A 20892-nucleotide genomic window follows, 5' to 3' on the forward strand; every position below is an offset into this window, starting at 1 on the left:
CGTGTGATAGATACATCATAAAATCGCCAAAATGTATAAAATGCTGCTATATGTACCAGGTCAGAGATTTTCAGAAGAATCTTAATATCATACGATAAATTTATAGTTGTAGCTGACACAAAACAAAATTTTACTATGGCTTCAAGTACATTAAAAATAATTTGAACAATCACTATAATCATAATATTATTATGAATGCAGCCATCACTTTAAATCTTGCGCTTTATAATATTAGTGACGGCAAGGCCGCCGTTTGGCGCTAAGCAAGTAATGGGCAGTGACGGAGAAGACAATTATGTTCGATCTTAAGCGTAAGTGGCTTGTTTCTCGGTTTTTTAGGTTACATTTTGGAGAATGTGCGTCGGAGCTACACGGTCTTATTCCACCAGCTCCTTTCTTTCACTAGTCGACCAGAAGTAGGCGGGGAATTCACCCTTATGTTGTCAGCATCCCTAAAATTCACACAAAGCGTTTTCGCTCGTCCTTTTAATAAAGGACAACACAAGGGTACTGACAAAGAATTCCTCTCCTTAGCTGTCCGGATAATTCCAGAGTAGCTGAAAAAGTATAGTTCAAAAAGAACAATTATTTTCAAATTATATTTGGTATATTTGTGGCTTGTATAAAAATATAAAATTAAATCACAAACTGATAATGAGTATTATGTTGGAACGCCCAAAAACTACTGTTGGCTGTTTTCAGGTTGAGGCGGGGCGGTGGCAATGTAGGCGAGGGCGCGCTGGATGGCCTCGGGTACCGGCGGGGCGGTGGGGAGGTGAGCACCTTGCGGCTGGAAGCCGTTCTCGTCAGCGGTGTAAGTCAGTTGGATATTGCCGTTTTCACCCGGGTACTGGAACTGGCCTTGGACCTCCAATGCTTCGCCATCTCCAACCTTCTTTAAGTCGCCTTTCTGGTCAGCACTGATCCCGTTGCCGGTCTCGAAAGAGTACGAGTATGAGCCGTCACCGTTGACCTGGCTGTCCTGGCGCACGATCGGGATGGGCTCCGTGGGGGCTTGGGGAGCGGCGAACGCCACCGCGACCAGCATCGACACCAAAATCTGTAAAAACACGAACGAGTTAGTTCTCAGTGCACACGTTTCACTGACACTTTAAATTATATTTTTTGCATCCTAATCGGATGACAATCACGGAACTGAACTGGTATTGTTCTTTTTTCATAATGTTAATCACCAACACGAAAAAATCCATGCGAATATCTACCACTTGGTAACTTACAATGGACTTCATCTTGTTTTATTAGAAGAGTTGAAGGGAAGACGAATGTGTCTCGACTGGTACCGATACATCCTGACAATTTGGCTATTTATAGTGAGCTTCAGTGACCACCTCCTTGCATTTCTAATTTCACAATTCCTTGGTGTGGCGCAAATTGTACGAAATAAGTAAACATTAGATACATTACCTCGAGCCGTGTATGTCAACTTAGCGGGCCAACGTATGTAATGGTTGTTAACAAATCTAACGGAATTCTCATTCGTGTAGTACTGGGCCCTGTTTCTCAAACCAAATTAGTCTAATAATATTAGTGTTTTGTCTCAAAAATTGTATGGAAAAATGAGACAAAACACTAATATTATTAGACTAATATGCTTCGAGAAACTGGGCCCTGGCCGACTGGCCTTAGTGCTTGAGGTAGTGTTTGCAGCACGGCTTGTTAGCGTTACCAAATTCACATTAGAAGTAACGTGACGTAACGGTAAAATCGTAAAAATACCTTATACCTGTAATAATTATAACGTTACTTGATAAATTAACATTACGGTAACGTTACTTAATAACGGTAAAATTTCTTTACACAGTAGCTAATAATTGGACTCGTTAACGTTACCCAATTAAAATTATTATAACGTTAAAAGAGTAACACTATTTCAATCGGTAATGTTTGTTTTAAGTTTTTCCGTCACCATGAAACTAGAAATGGACTCAAAACGTCGGGATCACAATTATAATCGTGAATGCATGATATAATCCGTAAAGTAGTTTAATTTACCATGTAAAAATAGCAATTCTTAATTATTTTTTGATAGGAATTACATAGAAGCACATACATATCGTTGTTCAGTAGATTTAATAGCATAATCAAATGTTCTGATATAGCAGAATGATGACCAGGGACGCCGCTATAATGTTAAAGTGAGAAGTAATCATTTAACGATACTTTTGAATTAACGTTAACAGCTTATAACGTTACCATTTGTATACCGGTAATAAATAGTAAAAGTAACGGTACATCGTTAATTACGATTTAACGTTAAATCTGTTTAACAGAAGTAACGATACCAACTTTTTAACGGTATTTGAAGCCCTGGTTTGCAGTTGCATTCACACGCCGAGAAGTGTTGCCGTGTTCAGTGATCCAGCCAGCTCACAATTAAACTACGCATGAGCGCTCCACGTGCTCCTCGAAGTTCCACGCTTAGCGTAAGACAACATTAACGACACGACGCAATTCACACAACATCCTTCACTATTCCGTCTCAAACTCCCCTACCTCCAAAATCGAAGACGAGTTCCATTAATAAAAATTACTTAACGATTATGGAATTTTCAGTCCAAAATCTTGAAGTTCACAGAACTTATTACCTCATAACGTAACCATTAAATTTATTACCAGTATCTCATCTTATTTAACGGCGTTCAAGTAGGTTAAGTTCGCATTGTAATTTCATGGTTAACATAATTTTGATAATGTATTACGGCTGCTTGTTTCAAATATGGTCTGTCAGCACTCTCTTGTGTAGACAAGTAAGTTGTCAGATAATTTAGTAAGCTTTGTGCGTGTATTAAGATTCAAAATGTGAAAGCAGTTACGCCGTCTCATGTCTCGGCATCTCAAGATGGGATGACGCACCACTGTCTAGAGGTCGGTTTGCTTACCCAATGCCCCAAAGCACAGAATAACTAATAGTACTACCGTACTACTAAAGTAGGTCTAAAATAAGCGTTTCTAATATATCATTTATGACTTTTAAATTTATGTTTTATTTACCCCTGTGACAACTCTAAAATATTACTTTAAAACTTAAAACATACGTAACAAATAACGAACTTTCTTCTCCTTTATTTATTATCCATCTTCATCATCATCATTATCATCTCTTACCAATATACGTCCTCTTGCTCGACGCATGTCGTCATAATGAGAGTGTAAATCAAGGAACAGTGTCTTCCAAATTCCAAGTCCTAACTCCAGTGGTTTATGCTGTACATTGTTTGTCAATCAGTCATTTAGTAACGTTCCTCTAATGTATGTGCATATTTAGTTTTTAGGTTAAAAGTTACTATAGGTACCTATCCTATAAATGGTGGTGGTGGAGTAGAAATGAATATTTTTATTTTACCAGAACATGCATTCTTGCAGGATTCCTATGCAAGTTATAACTAATAAGCAGACATAAAACTAATAATAGTTTTGACTGTCTACGCTTTTTAGTCTAATGTCACTACGAGTGTACAAATAATCCTAACATGCAAGAAATCGTAATTCAAGTATCATCTCACATAATATTAAAAGTTAGCCTATCAGGCACAGACATTGTGCAACCGTGTCGAATAGTTATTCAGATAACAAAAGGATTTCATCCATATGACTTATGTAAAAATGCGTAAAGTGAGAGGCATGTGGAGACTGTGTGGGTTCCGTCTACATATCACACATCACCATAATGCATGTCAGTTGACAACCTTTTAACTCCTTAATAAATAATATTTAAGTTTAACTCAAATCTTATTAGCAGCTTGTATTAGATAATTCCGTTTTACAGAGGTTAGCTTCATAAACATCGGTAGAAAATATGATTTTATAGTAAACAAACGACATTGATCACTCACCCTTTAATATGAAACAATCGTCTTGAGATGATCTTGATAGATCTGGTTCAGTTTCTTATCCGTCGCATGTATCTGCCCATAATTATAAATTATGACCCGAAAATATGTACCTAATTAAGTTTTAAATAATATAATATGTTTTCTATTCACGCCGAAAATTCACTTTTGGTTTTATGTATGTAGATATGTGTGGCATAATAATACAATAGAAACTATAGGTAATAATTATAAATATCGCTCATCCAACAGAATATTGACACAATTGCTTTTTAACGAGTATACTAAAAAGTAACTTAAATATATCAAACCGTAAATTCAAAGTCTAAAATTTGTGCTTTTGTAAATAAGTCATTATTCTATTGGATGAGCGATATGTTATTATAATGAATTGTCTGTTGCCATGTTTTGTTTTGATGGAATAATTACAAAATTGACCTCGTGTCAAGGGAACAAGAATAAACTGAATAGAACAGCCGCTAGCAAGGTGATTTTCGTGCATTGTTATTTATTTCCCTACTTTTCTTAGAATAAAAAGACTGTCAGTAAAATTTACAATCAACTGACATCTGAAATGACCTGTAATATATTCCATAAGACTACTACGGTAGCTTTAAAATATATCTTCGATCATTAGTCGGGTAGGTATAGCAACTAAATTAAAAATAAATTATTTTATAACGATAACTCCTTTACCTTATCTTGAAGTTTTAATTAAGATACGTGACATTTCTCTCTGTTCGTTTTCACAAAACAAAACAGTATCGGTGAGATGCGATAGTAAAATCGCCTTAAAAGAAGAAAAAGAAAGTTCCACTGGCCTAATATTAAGTACATAAATAATTGTATGCATGTTATGGACCAAGTGATAAATAAGGGCGTTATGTACTCGTATAATGCCCGGGCAAAATGATAATTATTATCTAAACTTCATTATTTATCACATTATCCGGGCATTATGAATATTGCTACATGATCGTTGGGCAACTTGATTACAACTGAATCTTGACTAGCTGGAGTCTGATTCATTCAATCTGAAAGTTAGGTGCGACGACGAGCGCAGCAAGGAGGAGCGTGTTAGGTTCAACTGTGACCAAGACCCAAAACAAGCACGAGCCGAGCGAGTGAAGCGAGCGTGCCAGAATATAAGTCTACCATTAAGATAACTTACTACAGGTTTTGATAGATGTTTAAATTAAATTAAATTTCACGTAAAAATAAAAATAAATAGTAATGAATACAATACCCGGGCAATGTAATTAATTGAATAGTTTTATCAAATTGTTATCTCATATTGGTAATTTTTCATAATGCCCGGGCTCTATGAAAAATTACCAATTTATCACTTAGTCAACAACATGCATAAACTAAACAACATAGTACTTACGTGCAACTATCCTGTTATATAAATTTGTTACTCGTACAACTCGTAACTGATAATTGCAACTCATACTAAAACTGAACCCTTTGACTTTTTGACATCTTCAAATTCATTTTGGGTGCTGAATTAATTCTATTTGTTGGGAGTGGCACGTGAGTGACTGTTGTGTGGTTATGATAATTCTATGAAGTAATTTGACATTTTATAACTGCCGACTGTAAAACACAACCTGGCAATACTGCTCAAGGTAAATAATGAACCGAAATTAATTAAATTTTATGCAATTCTTGCATCGAGCGAGTATTTACGATACTATATTTGAGATTTAACAGTGTTGGGTGTTGGTATTAATATTGAAATGTAAATATTGTATAATCCTGACCACTATTATTATCATGTTAGTAATATGATGATATCATGATTTTTTAAATTATTTATTTAATTAAGTATGTATTTTCATAATCAGTAAATTAACTTAAGCTGCCTTATTGTTGTTTTATTCATGATACGTTTTGTACAGCATCAATGTACCAATAAATATATCTAGGAATATGTTGAAAAAAAAATGCTGTTATAATTATACTTCGGTTTATACAATATTTATTTCTCATAAAAAAATTGACACTCATATAAGAAACTTAATATCTAAGGTAGTATTTTTAGTTAACAGTATAGTAGAGAAATACTTACTTAACTTACATTTACAAAATAATCAACAAAGTATACCTACCTAATTATAAAGTGCAGAGTCGTGCAATTTGGCTGACATATTTTTGTGGGTCATAAAGGTGCATCAAAAAGGTTTTTTTCACTTCTCATGCTCGCAAGTTCGTGTTTATGCTGAATCTAGGCGACATTAAAAGATTTTTATATTCTAGTTCATATAGTAAAATCTTCGTTTACGATCAAGGCAATCGGGCCTAAACAGTCACAAACAAAAAAGTTTCAATGTATTTTATTCTAAATTTTTAATTTGTACAAAACTAAAAATCAATCATATAAATCACAAGAAATAAAAAAACTAAATATTTATAATTATATTAGCAATGCATGAAAAATAAAAGGTTCCCAGTAAGTCATCAATGTTTCCTCTGTTGTTATTTCATCTCCTCGCAATCGAAGTGAAAAGCAGTGTGTGGCTATAGAAACGTCTCGGGTAAAATGGCTCGTTTTATGCCCTTGTTGTACAATCTACTATTTTTAGCACCCTTGGGATAGGGAATAGAAGGATTTTTTAACCCCTTGGAAATTTGAAAACAAGTCTACTGAATGCAGGCCTCGTTGCACTCTTGTAGAGCTAACAAAAATAACTTTAAAAAAATGTATAAGATGGTCTAAAATTACGTATCATAAATGTGATACAATGATACAATACCAATTAAGCGTTAATACTAACTAACTATAGCTAATATAGAAAACGTAATATTTGGCACATAAAACTTTATTGATAGTCAATGAGGTGCACTAATAAGGTTTTTGAAATTCTCACGAGAAAGAGAATAAAAGAGATATTTTAATACGAACTGACTAGCTGGTATAGCTTGATATTTGAGTCATAAAGAAGCAAAATCAGCAACATCCACTTCAACTGAAAAGCGTACAGAAGTTTTTTTTTTAATTTACACTTCATGCAGCATTTTCAGGTTTCCTCCTCAAGTAAAAAATTGGATGTTGCTGATTTTGCTTCTACATGACTCATTTGACACATCTATTCTTTCCAAGAAATTTGAACCCCAGGTCATAGAGGTGCAATCTTCTAAGCAAGCAAAGCCCCGCGTACCTAACAGATAATATTATAATGCCTCAGTCTATTTGTTTGTTTGTTTGCCCAGCTAATCCACTTGGCTAATTTAATGAAATTTGAAATGTAATCATTGTACGCTACTTTCAACGAGGACGCGAAGTCGCGGATGGAACGTATGTATAGACTGAAGACTGAGTGTAAAAATAAAATAATATTTAAAGCTACCAAAACATTTCAATAAGTTAAGATTGTTTTTTTTTAATCTTTTTGTATTTTTTATTTCAATTCCAATTTTTTTTTGGAGTGCCGAATAGTTTCTCGATTAGGGCATAGATGTCGCTAGTGTCGCTGCTTATGTGGCTAAATAAGAAACAACACAAGCTGAGATATGAGGTGCATAGGAGAAATTCGTGTCTGTATCGTTGTCCAGCGGTGGTGTAGCGGTATAGCACACGGCATGGAATGCCGAGGACCTGGGTTCGATTCCCAGCGCTGGTCTTATTTTTCTGGTTTTTCTGTGCATCTATATTTCAGTTTGTATTTTCGATATTTCAATAAGTACCTACTCGTACAATATAATTAATGACCGTAATCACAAAATCCAATCAGTAATTGTACCCGTATAAAGATAGAATCTTCATTCAGTAAAAGTCGTTTTCTCTGAACACAATCATTAGGTAATTCGCGAGACGTCTCACGTTATAAAAGTTTAAAAACCGAAACAGAACCTGACATTCCAATTTATTTAACAAATTGAGTTATTTGAATATGACCCAACTGATTTTACAGTATAAAATAAAGCTTACTTGTTTATTCTCGATTTTTATGAACAATAATTAATAATTTAATTTAATAATTGTACACATTCATAATTCATTAATGTTATTATGGGCACAGTTTTACAATCCATTCATAGTACCTAGTAGAGTAATGACGGATCTCGCAGGGAGGCGGGCGGCTCGGATCAAGACCCCCGATCTCGTTTAGTTGTACGAGTATGCACTCGAAATAAAAGGACATTTGCAACGACTTTTTCGAGACTCGAAATTAGAAAACTATTTCAGACCATTTCCATTTTGTAAAAAAAACGTTTAATGTATAAATAGGCCGCAAAGGGTTCTTTTACATATCACTTTATAGTTGCGCCATGTCTGTCTGTCCGTCCGTCCTAGAAAAATGATAATGTTGTATGATATATGTAGCAATTTGCCGAGAAAGTGGTAAAATATAATGTCGGAAGAAAATATTTTCAGGGTAAGGTTCGAAACGTGATTTTAGTTTGCGAAATATTTTACTTTAATTTTTTTTTTTGTTTAAATCGAGCATCCGTTCACGGCCCCATTAATAATTTATTTGTATTGTATTTGTACTGCTGCAGCCAGGGTCGTCAATGGTTGATAGCACGGACATGAAATCTTGCATTACGTTCAATTTTGACGTCATTGTGCTAATATTCTAGATACGACCTGATGCTGCAGCCTGCAGCTAGAGCCTTCTTTCTCCTCATGAGGGAACGCCTCAAGAATCCTCTTCCTTAGACCACATTTATGCTCACGATCAATCGCGATGGCGGCTAAATTTGTGCCTTTGATGCATAAAAACGTTGCAAAAGTGATTGAAAATAATTATTCATACATCATAATAATATAAAAATCTATGCGAGAGATTATCCGCTACTGGCGGCTTGTAATATAAATTAAGTACGTGTTTTAAGCTGCTGGTGCCAACTGTACGGGTCGAGAGGTCGTTTTAAGTGAAGTTTATAGTGATGTGCGAAGCGACCTTGACACGAGGAACAGGGAAAGTGATAGGACTGGTTCTTGAGCAAGCCGAGACTCCCCCGTTCCGAGCTCTTCGAGAACAACTGAAACACGCGTAAATATACCCATCCCTGTCTCAAACTCACATCTTTTAAAGACAGAGCTATTAATTACAGTTACTGACCGATTGGAAGTTAATGTTCTGGGTCGAGAGCAAATATTGACCAGCTTTATTTGTAGTTTTTGTAAATCAGTTTGACAACGCGCAACAAAGATCTAATTGCATCGGTGCAATTACCACTACTTTTCGTGGTTGTAGGCAATTATATTGATAAAGACAATCAGAAATAAATGATGGCATTCATATTATTTCTTATTAAATCGGAACGAATATAAAATAGTACCAAAAACAAATATAACTCGTTTTTTACTATTTTTTTCACGTTAGATTAGGATGTTGTTGATGAAAAGGTTTGTGTTTTACATAAACAATTGTATTAATTTAAGTCACATTATTCAATTAAATATAAATATAAAAACAACAACGTAAAGCTACTTTCATTTTTAGTTATTTTTATTATATAAACAAAATAAACAACTATCGTAACAATTTTAAGTTTTTCATACATTTCTAATTCTAATTCATAATAAGTATTGGAGCCTCTGTTTCAGTTAATCGCAAAAACTTTTAGTCTATTTAGTTCTGTAGTCCCTGGCTTCGGGAGTCTGAGGTGGCAGGGTAGCAAGGTAGTCCAGTGCTTTTTGGATCTCAGCTGGAATTGGAGGAGGGGTGGGGAGATGAGCTCCCTGTGGCTGGAACCCATTCTCATCGGCGATATACTGCAGCTGAATTACCTGCACAGAAAAGCACATAGATCTTAGAGGTATTTATGATTGCTACTTTTTTTTATCAAGCAATACCAACAACTCATGTCGGAAATGAACGAGCAACATTGATAATAAGCCCAGAAACTTTTTAATAATACAATTTTGTGAACAATTTGCCGAAGTCATCGACCAGACAGCCCGAGACACCTTATGTCATCAGATATACCTCATCATATACGCTATTGCCTGACGACGTCCGGTCAGTTCTGACCACTTCTGTGAACCTTTACATCAATGTCCTATCTCAGACGGTTACTCAAACAGAACTGGCTGTTTTGTTGATAGCTTGATTATAAATGTTTCTAATGGAATATAAATTAAATATTACTCTAAAGTAAGTGAATCGCAGAAGCCCAGTGGTTTGATTTATGCCCTCTCAAGCAGAGGGTCGTGGTTTCGAATCTGGGACCTCTGGACTGTGGAGATCTGCGTTTCTTGAAATTTATGATGGAAATACATTTGAAATTTGCTGTGAACTTTATGGTTAAGGAATACATCGTGAGGAAACCTGAATAGTTACACCTGTGTAGAAATTTAATGGCGTGTGTGAAGTTCCTAAATACGCACTGAGCCCGAGTGGAAAGTTCGGCACAAGGCCTCTCATTCTGAAAGGAAGCCTGTGCCTTAAATGGGGGCGTAGGTATAGAGACCGAGCTAATGTTGATAATATTTTACTCTTTGTTGTTACCAACTTAACTGATAGTTGATTGTTTTAACGTGTGTCCATTCGAACATACTCAAAGTAGGTACTAACAACTAACTATTTCTGGTACGTATTATTGTTCTCATTCTTAAAATGTTCACCTGTAGCTTTGTAATAACCAATAACCAGTTTGATTCAAAGCTTTCTACTTCTATTGAAGTCCTGCTTATGTAATTCTCAGAAAGATGGCATCTATTTGAATTGAATCCATACACCGACTCGAAAGTTTGATATTGAATAGCATAGGCCACCCATTGTGCTATTGTAATTATATTAATATGTAAGCGGATCAGAGTCAGTAGTACCTACAACGTGTTTCATTATTATAGCGTTTATGTATCATTACCAGTACAACAGCAAGTGGACCGACGACTTGGTTAAAATATATTTTTTTTACCATCCGATTTTTTATTATTATTTAAAACTCTCACATTTTGTTAAGAAAAAGAGTTACCTAAATCATTTCTTATGCCTTTCCATTGCAATTTAGGACTCAAGAATATGAATAGGAGTTTCTGTAGATATAATTCTGTATATACTAGTGGCACATAATACTAGCAATCAAGATAATTCGAGTAAATCGGTAAAAGATGATTTGATAAAATTAGGTTTAACACGATCGGCACGGTTAGTTACATGGATAGTAGACAAGGATTTAAAACCAGACTGTCGTTTTCCAAAAAATCTCAGTTAATATCATCAAAAACTAGCAGTTGACTCAGGGTGCGTACAACAGTTTCAGGGCGATCAAGTTTCCATTTGAAGCTTGCAAATCACAAGACATTAAGGCTGCCGTGGAATTAAATTTACGTATTAAATAAATGAACCTCTCATTCTGAGAGGAGGCCTGTGCCCAGCAGTGGGACGTATATAGGTTTGGATGATGATGATGATGATTAAATAACTGCCAGAATAGAGCCGAAAATGGAATATCAGTGGCGCGACATTAAAAGATTCTATAGGCAATACTGAGCAACAAATACAGTATCTTAAAAATTGCAAGTGAAGAAAGTGTAAATGTGGAGAATTACGCGAGTGATTAAAGTGTAGGCAACCTGGTAGGAATCGAGTTCCAGCGCCACGCTGTTGACAAGCGATGAGTAAAGTTGTGTGGGGGGTTGGAGGTACCTGGCCATCAGGAGCTGTGTACTGGAATTGCCCTTGCGCGGTCTGAGCCTCCTGCTCCGGAACACCAAGATTCTTGACGTAGCCTTGCTCTTCAGCTGCAATGCCATTACCAGTCTCGTAACTAAAAAACAAATATTCATCAGTTAATTGCAGTAATACTCGCTAGTGTTTATTAAACATCGCCTAAGTAGGAATTGAATAGTCGACAATTTAAGTTAGAATTAATAATTAATGGACAGTGTTAGAAATATTTGATTCCAGACATTTTACAATTAATTTAACAGTTTTGATTGATTCACAGTTAGGAAAGGTACTAATGCCCAATAGGTGACACCCTAATTAAATATTGTAAATAAAGATGACAACTACTTGGAGAATGACCAGCAAATTGAATGTCTATCTTGCTATAGGATGTTTTATATTCAAGCCATAAAGGTATTTGTGGTCTATCAGCGGTAGTTCAAGCAAGATTCAATTAATTTGATACTATAATAAATATCCTAGTAAGTATTTTTAATAAATATTCGACTCATAACGCTCGTTTATAATTATTCAAGGTTAATTGTCATGTTTGCATTAATATCTAAATATTTGCTGCGACAAGGTGACTATGAAATACTTTTGATGTCATAATAAACATCATAATCAAGCTAAACAAGTATAATAGGCTTAGAGGCTATCCGTTTGATTACATTTCACAGCGGATTTACGTGCTCTTGGATGCTCTCTTGTTTTTTCTGCGTTTGTTTTCGTAGCTAACAGTACACATGGGGGTCATCGTTTTAATATACTCTGTTCCAACGGCAGGCGAAAAAACTTACTATGGACAACCTTTCGCATGTATCTCTCAACGTAATTGTAAGACATGATACAATAAGTTTTATTGTTTTGAGTGACCACTCAGCCCATACTTATAAAGTTTGTACTAAAAGCAAATTATAAATAAGTGCGTCGGACAAAATATATACTTCTTCAATGTTCGTTTTTTCGACTGCCGTTGAAATAGAGTATAGTTTTAATTTATATCACTTGATTTCAGAACAGCTAGCCCAATAAGGTAACGTGTGGCTGGACTGGAGATCGATTTAACTTTGCGTTTTAATTGTTTTATTTTTCTTCATTGGTCTTCATTATTATCTTATTTAATTTAATATATTAATATTTCATCACACTCAACCCACTCTTTTGGCCTGGGTTTAAAACATAGTAATACGATTAGATCGGTAATTATAAGAGACAGACCACATACTATACGTTATGGCGAGAGAGATAGACGAAACTATTTTTTTACACCGTAGCGTGCGTGCAGGTTATGTGTGGACATAGTAACAATTTATAAAAATTTACTAGATATAAAATATCGGTATCAATTAAAAAAAAGCTAAATCAAAAAAGGTGTATGATTAACGGTTAATTAGGTAGGTACATTAGATTTTTTTACTTTTATCGGTAACTCATTAAAGGTAATTGCGATAGGTAAGGTAAACGTCCGAGTGCTCGACACGCTAATGCCCAATAGACGACACCCTACTGTCACCTCTATTGCTAATGACATAAGATTCAAGATGCCACCTATTGGGACAGTGTACCGTACAACGGCCAACCGATAGTGTTTTTTTCAACCTCGACATTGGCGGAATCATCGATAGTTTCGATAGAGCTATATTTTTTTTATTTAATTGAATTGGGACAGTGATGAGTACTCGTACGTTTGCCTTATACATCTCATTAAACATATGTTGTTACGTTGATGATGGCTATAAAAGTTGACGATGTATAAAAATGTTCCCGTTAAATCTTTTTTGGCCGATTCTGCGACATAGTATTTCTCCTACGTTTCGCCTTACTGGCCCAAAAACATAAGCCATGACATTTTCATAATACCTAAAGATGCTTTTATAATGAACAGTCAATAGACGAAAGGCATTGCAATACAAAAACTTCGTGGTTGCATGTTGTATCCAATGTCAATGTAGTAACGATAATCCTACTTATTCATATTACATAGTAAGTAATACAAGGTGTCTTCAGATTCTTTCGGATTATTTCAGCAAGTTGTTGGATTTTTTTACTGTACACCCCTTACATTTATTATTATTAAATGAAAATGTTTTTCTGGTATAGTTTTTAATTATGATAAATGAATGTATTCTTATAGTTAGTTCTTTTAGTGAAATGTTGCGATGAAAGCTGGGCCGGGGGCATCGTTACATGGGCGTTCAATCGACTAACCTAATAACCTCCTAAACTATTCCGAAAGTTTGAAGACACCTGAATATCTAAGTAAATAATTAGTAATATTATTTATTAGTTTTACCTCCACTTATAAGATCCATCCGGGTTGATGACCTGTTCCTGTCGTATGATAGGAATAGGCTCTGTAGTGTATTGTTGCTGTTGTTGTTGTTGTGGCTGTTGTGATTGGTAGGGTTGGAAACTGCTGACGTCAGCGCTCACCGCTGCCACGGCTAGTACAAGAACAATCTGTGGGAAAAAAAAATAGCCCAAAATTTACCTAGGTAAATGGCGAAATTTTTGACAAATTTTAAGTTTTGCAAAACAGCATTAAAGAGAAACACTAATTATGGATCCTAAGATTTTATTTAAACTTTGCAAATTTATTTATATCTACCTATTATGTATGTACATAGGTAAGTTGTCTTCAACTCTTAAAAACATTAAAATCTGAATTTTTAACAAAAACTTATGATGAATAAAAATCCATACTAATATTATAAATGCGAAAGTGTGTGTGTTTGTGTAACGGAGCCACGGATCAACGTGATTTTTGGCATAGAGATAGTTTATGGGTCCGAGAGTGACATAGGCTACTTTTTATCGCGAAAAAATGCACAGTTCCCGAGGGAACAGCGCACCATAACCGAATACCACGCGGGCGAAGCCGCGGGCAAAATCTAGTATTATAATAAATTTTATTTTAACTAATTATGCCAGAGAATACAATAATTTAATATTAAAAACCTGATACTTCGAAAGAAATATTTCATGTTGTCTGCATTAAAGGGCGATAAAACAACTATGAGACATAATGGAATTCCATTAATAAAAAGTCTCATTCCATCGCTTTTGCAAGCACGCAAGAGGCCGATGCGAAACTCACGAATTCGGAATTATACAGATTGCCCATAAGTTACCAGAAGTACCCGTGACTCGATAAATAAATTTTAACGCTAATATTACTATTACTTACACGTGTGTGTTGTGATATTTCTAAGATTTTTGGAACACAATAGCTCTCATTACATTTGTAACAAACTATTTTATATGCAACTTGCGTTTATAGACGCTTTTTTAAATGCTGCTGACCTAACACATTTTAGGTAATATGTACAAAACATAAAAGTTTTTTTTATAGACATACGTTTATTAAATTTTTTTGGAATCCAATTAGTCACATTAAATTTTTCATTGACATATGACTGCTAAAGAATAAAAAAACATAAATAATAATAAAAACATCATACATTCTATTACATAATTTGAAACACCCTTCACATCTAAAATATCACTTAAATTGTAATCTTTTACCACATCATGCAATATAAAAGAATCTCACGATACTTACAAAACGCATTATGTCGCTGTTAATTTTTCGGTTGCAATGTTGCAAGTTGGATGACAAAAGTTGGAATGATGCACTCCGAATGCACCCCAAGTATTTATACGCAAAATTTTGCTGCAATTGCGCATCGTGGCGGATAAGATGTACAATTTAGCATATTTTATGGTTCAGCAAAGTACCACACGTGTCCTTTTACCGATGGGAAAAGAGTTTAAAAAATGTTAGGTACCTACTTACTTTATTTGGTAGGTAATATAACATTTATAATAACGCACCTACACCTGCTCCGCAAGTAGGTTATCTATACTTTTTAACTGTGTTACCTAAAGACTAAAATTCTGTTATTACTATAAATGCGAAAATTGGTGTGTGTGTGTGTGTGTGTGTGTGTGTGTGTGTGTGTGTGTGTGTGTGTGTTCGTTCCTCTTTATCATAACGTAGGTACGTACGTATGTAAAACCCCAAAATCTCAACTTATAAGTTTATTAATTCCACTCAAATAAAAACCATAATGTATTTTTTTTATTTCCCTTTAGTAAAATCCCAGAATATTTGTTTCAAAGCAACCAAAATAGCAAATTAATCCAATTTTCAGGTCTAAAATAAAGCGTATTTTTACAAAAGTCGCGTCTTGCTTTTTTTTATTTTGTTTGCTTAAGCCCTGTTTAGCTAATAAGTAGGTACTCGTGTGAAGTTGATAAGCGAAAACGGAGGTAACGGACTGAGGACACCGAAAAACAAGCTTATGTCTTCTTAAACGTTCAGAGGAAGCACATCTATGCAGTTTATCATTGCGTGTTAAACGGAATCGGTACGGCGTCCGGCCCGCTTGCAATGAAAAGTGGGCATTGTGGTTCAAGCGAACGAAGCCGCGGGTTAGACTCATTGTTCAAGCGTTTCAACCGCCTCCATTTTTTTTTAGACACAGGACGTCTTGACTTGACTTTTGCTAGATAACCTGGAAACTGTAACAGAATCTTCTACCAATGTCAACAAAAATATGCCCACTTAATCAAATAAAATAAACGTTCGAAGCCCGTAATCGCCATTAATAAATAAGATAATAAAATAAATTCTCATTCAAATGAGAAAAAATATTTAACCATATCGGCAAGAATTACCTTTAATTTGCCGTCTTTGTATTGATGCAACCATTTTATAATTTTATATTACTATTATAGATATAAAAGTACCTTAGTTAACAAAATATGGAATCGTCGTTTTAATAGCCAACGAAGACTCACGCCAGTTCTCTCACAAGCTTAACTAGAGTTAGTACTCTATTGTTTTGGCGTTATATTATAATCGTAATACACCATTAAACGACAAGAAAACTCCTTCTCATGGTGTTAACTGTTGATCAAAGTCTTTTTATAGATTATTTACGTTCATATTGTTGCCTGTTTGCTTTGTTAGGAATGTTTTAATGGTAGGTACGTAATGGTCTACATATTATATTGCTTGCTCTACGTAATATAATTTCAAGAACTGGAAAATGTAAGAGTATGCCACATTAAAACTTTTTAGTGCTCTAAGAAAAATAACCGTTAAATATTCTTTAAAATTAATTTCTATTTTTCGACGTATACTTTTGTGAGAACAAGCTTAGACTAACTTAGACTTTACAAAAGAGGGTAGACCAGCCGGTGGCATAGTTCCCAAAAAATTTGCCACGTTTCCTGTTTCTCGGTTCTCATTTTTAGGGTTCGGTAGGTAACCTTATAGTTTCACCATGTCTGTCCGTCTTTCTGTCTGTCCGTCCGCGGCTAAGCTCAGATACCGTCAGTACTAGAAAGCTATAATTTGGCATGAATATACATATCAGTCACGCCGATAAATTGTTAAAAAAATAATAATAATAAAATATTTTAGGGTACGTCCCATAGACGTAAAGTGCAGGTAATTTTTTTTTTCGACTAACTCGTTAGTGTGGGGTATCGTTACAGAGGTCTTTTAAAACCATTGGGGGGTTGCTCAGACGATTTTTCTATTTAATTATCTGTTTGCGAAATATTCAATTAAATTCAAGAATGGTAGCAAATAATTGGGTGGTGCGTCTATGTATGGAGAAAAAAATGAGCTGTTTAATCAGTCTCGAATACCTCTAAAAACTTGTATATGGACAAGTTGTATATGGACAATTTTGGCAGTTGTTTAATTTTACTTAGAATAAGGTATAAGATGACAACATAATTTTAGGTAAAAACACAATATTTTACGGAATTTAACATAACAGTTTTTTCAAATCTTTGAATGACAGTAGAGGGCTCGAAGAAGGTTTGACTATTTTTATTTTTATTTTTCTCAAAAACCTTTGAACAAATCGCAACTTTTTAGCACTATTCAGCATTCAAAGTCCGACTCGCACTTGGCCGGTTTTTTCATTTCTTTGTAATGGGTTCGGAACCCTATCCTGGGCGTGTCCAACACGCTCTTGGCCGGTATTTTTTTTTAAATTAGATACTGGGTCAAGAATGACAATTTAGATAATACTATTGTCTGTTGCTTGTTCCCCAAATATAGGGAGAGTTCGTATTTATTTACGTGTATTTTGTCTACTCTGGGAAAACTATGTATTTTAAAAACACTGCTGTTTTCATGTTAAATAAAACTAATTACTTAGATACGACGGAAGCTAATATAGAAAACTATCAATTCAAGCTTAACAAGCAAATTATTACATGCTTGCAATGTAGATCCAATGTCTACCTATAGCCTATTTTTTTAAATTTTTATTAATTTGTTATATTGATTTGTATTGTATAATAAAGAATATTTATATTGTGTTTTTCAGTAGCTGTGCTAGATTGTTTAGGTCAAACCTTCGAACGATTTTCATCCACCTCTAGTGATCAGATTGACATGAATTTTGGTACTTATACATGTGGTTTGTTTGGATGGCAACGCCAGTACAGTTGATAAAATTACAATCAGAAAAAAAATTGTACTGAAAATGATTATTTTACCAAAACTTTTCGTTCGCCGGTTAGACTAAACACCAGCATTTGTTACAAAAAAGGAAACTTTTGCTCAGAAACAAAGAAGATTCAAGTTTCGGATTCGAAGAAGCGAAACATTTATTATCCAAGCACATCGTAAAGTACAAAATATGAAAAGAAACGTTTTGAAGTAAACGCGAGTCGTACAATACGTCATGTAAGAAATTAGCGGAAAGTTAACCTTAACACAATGGAAGATCGCACGCGCAGCAGCAAACCAGTTGTCAAGATTACGGGCGTACTCGAGTGACATGCTTTAAGTAGCACTGCTCTTTGGGGATCCGTGTGAAGCATAACTATCGACTATGATGAGTTCCGGGAATAATTTAGATTAGAACATATTGCTTCAATAACTCCTGCTGGCTCGTGCTTGCGACTTCAGACTGGTAGAAAAATATTTTCATGTTTTTTTTTGTAGTCGGTTCTATATTTTAATATATTTTTTTTTTACGGTTTTTAGTGTAAAAGATCTAAGATACAATAGTTTAATGTCCACTGCTCGTCACCTTTTACGAAATATTGCTTTTTCCGATGCAGAGACGTTCATTATTGAGGAGTGCTGGTGCTTCATCACCCGTTCCATTTCACCATATGAATTACGATGTTAATAACCTCCTCCTTTTTTTGAAGTCGGTTAAAAAATCAAAAGGAACCATGAAAATTGGTTCACTAACAAGAGTTTTCTATTATTATGGCAGAAATATTTTTGCTCTAAATGGCATTTAAATGTGTTAATATCGACTACTTGGCATTGCCAATAACTTTGATAAAAGGCGATTCCCCGTTTTTATTTTTTTATGATAATAATATGGAACTGGGCCATAGCGGAATCGGCATAGGCTATCTCAGCATCGGCTAGGAGCCCTGCGCCAGCGCTGAAAAAAATCCGCAGAGAAAAAATAATTGAAAAATGTGTAAGTATCGTCAATGACTATAGGATATTTAATGAATTAAGTTCGGGCTTTTTTTCCGAATTTATTTCATAAAATATAAAATTAGTAATGACCGCGATAGTCTAAAATATTAGGACTATAGGATAGATATTGCGTTTTTTGGCGCATGCAAGTTGAAAATTAAAAGAGATGATGCTCTTCAAATGGTTAAGAAGGATTTTGTTTTTCAATGCTATAAACTAATTTTCACAGTTAATTGAAAAAAAAAACTGTCTGTTTTTCCGAATTACAATTAAATGTTTTTTTACTCGTATTGAAGCCCATGTCTTGGCATCTATTTAGTCATAGATAATTATCTAGATTTTACAAATACGGAACTCGCGATACAAGGGTACCTTTTCGACTTTACCGTTTTTGCTTATTTATTGAAATTACTCCACCAAGGCTTCATATAAAATAACATTATTTTGCTATTGACTTTAATTGCTGTCAAAACCTGTTTTGCATTAAATGTGCAGGCCGCTACAAATTGAGTACATGCATGAAATTTTACGATTATGATGTCCTGATGGATTGAACCATAGTAATGCGGACTCGGTATAAAGGTCACGTGAGAGGCTTAAGAGAAATATTTAACTCTGGCAAGTTCAGTGGCTGTTTTCGTAACGTCGTGACATGTAGTTGGTAGCTTTAAAATAATTTTATTTATACTAAGGGCCTGATCCACCATTTGTCGACTAACTTTAAGTGACGGATATCAGTGATGCCGTCTCTGTTTGTTTTGTCCGAATAAACAAAGACGGCATTACTTTTATCTGACACTTAAAGTTAGTCCACAGGTGGTGAAACAGGCCCTAATTCAAGAATCGGCAAATTTGTTAATAACATTTTGCTTTTTAACCGACTTCAAAAAATGAGGAGGTTCTATGTTCCAATGTTTGTATTTTTTTTTTTTGTTTGTTCACCGATCACTCAGTCAATTGTAGACCGATTTTCAAATTTTTTTTTTTGTTTGAAAGAGTACTTTTGAAGTGGTCCCATTGTCACCAAGTCAAGATCTGACGATGGGATCCTAGGGAAATCGATGGCAAACCTCAAATTTTATAGGCACACCTATGGTGATTTTGGCAATTTTAGCATTGAAATAAGCATTTACATTCAGAAAGTATCATTTGGTAAACTGGACCTGATGAAGAAGATCCCAAATGACCAATGGAACTCGTCGAAGCTAAGTAATGCTCGCTCGTCTATAAACGATCACGATATATTACTTAGATAAGCGACTAAAAAGAAGCTTTATTAATGATTCTTTCGAACTGTTCTGATGCTGAAGCCGGAAGGTAGGCAACGGAACTCTGTTATAAAACAACGTAACTAAGCCCTGTTCGGGCTTAATGGTATCGTTGTGAGATGTACTTTGGCTATGAATCACTAAAAAGTGAGAAATAAAGAACATTTTTAACAAAAAAGTACAACCGACTCCAAAAAAGTAAAAAATAACAATAAATGGAACCGACTACAAAATCCTTGAAAATATTGTTCTAGGTACCTATACTAGCTCGAAGTCGGTGACTCAGCACGACCCAGTAGGAGAGATTGAAACCCATAGTATGTAGGTGAGGTAGACGATTATTGGCTCGGGCTGAGGCACCGACTTCGAGCTAGTAGTTACCTAGAAAAATATTTTCAAGGGTTTTGTAGTCGGTTCCATTTATTGTTTTTTTTTTAGTTGGTTTTAAGTTACACTAAAAGGACAGCAGCTGGCACCTTTAACAAAAGATTATTTTTTCTGATGCAGAGACTTTAATTGTGGAGAATCCTTCCTGGTGCTTCACTATCCGGTCACTTGTAACGAACATAAATTGCTTAGCAACTTTGTTAAAGTAATCGAATACCAACCGGTGAAAAATACTTGTTACTTGGTGACAAAGGTATTAAAAAAATTAAGTTTTTTTTATCGAA

The 20892-nt window shown here is 34.8% G+C and overlaps 2 protein-coding genes across 2 annotated transcripts; both read right to left on the bottom strand.

Moving 5' to 3' along the window:
• Positions 1–585: 585 nt before the first annotated feature.
• On the bottom strand, positions 586–1473 carry LOC141433325 (cuticle protein CP14.6-like). The gene is made up of 2 exons (XM_074095314.1): positions 1239–1473; positions 586–1060 (listed from the first exon to the last, which is right to left on the bottom strand). The coding sequence occupies exons 1-2, from the start codon at positions 1248–1250 to the stop codon at positions 683–685; spliced, it is 390 nt and encodes a 129-aa protein (XP_073951415.1). The 5' UTR covers positions 1251–1473; the 3' UTR covers positions 586–682.
• Positions 1474–9283: 7810 nt separating this feature from the next.
• Positions 9284–15120, bottom strand: LOC141433329 (endocuticle structural glycoprotein ABD-4-like). Its single transcript, XM_074095317.1, has 4 exons — positions 15042–15120; positions 13773–13939; positions 11456–11576; positions 9284–9591 (listed from the first exon to the last, which is right to left on the bottom strand). The coding sequence occupies exons 1-4, from the start codon at positions 15048–15050 to the stop codon at positions 9430–9432; spliced, it is 459 nt and encodes a 152-aa protein (XP_073951418.1). The 5' UTR covers positions 15051–15120; the 3' UTR covers positions 9284–9429.
• Between the last annotated feature and the right edge of the window lie 5772 nt (positions 15121–20892).

Source organism: Choristoneura fumiferana, chromosome 12 (genome assembly GCF_025370935.1).
Source record: "Choristoneura fumiferana chromosome 12, NRCan_CFum_1, whole genome shotgun sequence".
NCBI lineage: Eukaryota > Metazoa > Arthropoda > Insecta > Lepidoptera > Tortricidae > Choristoneura > Choristoneura fumiferana.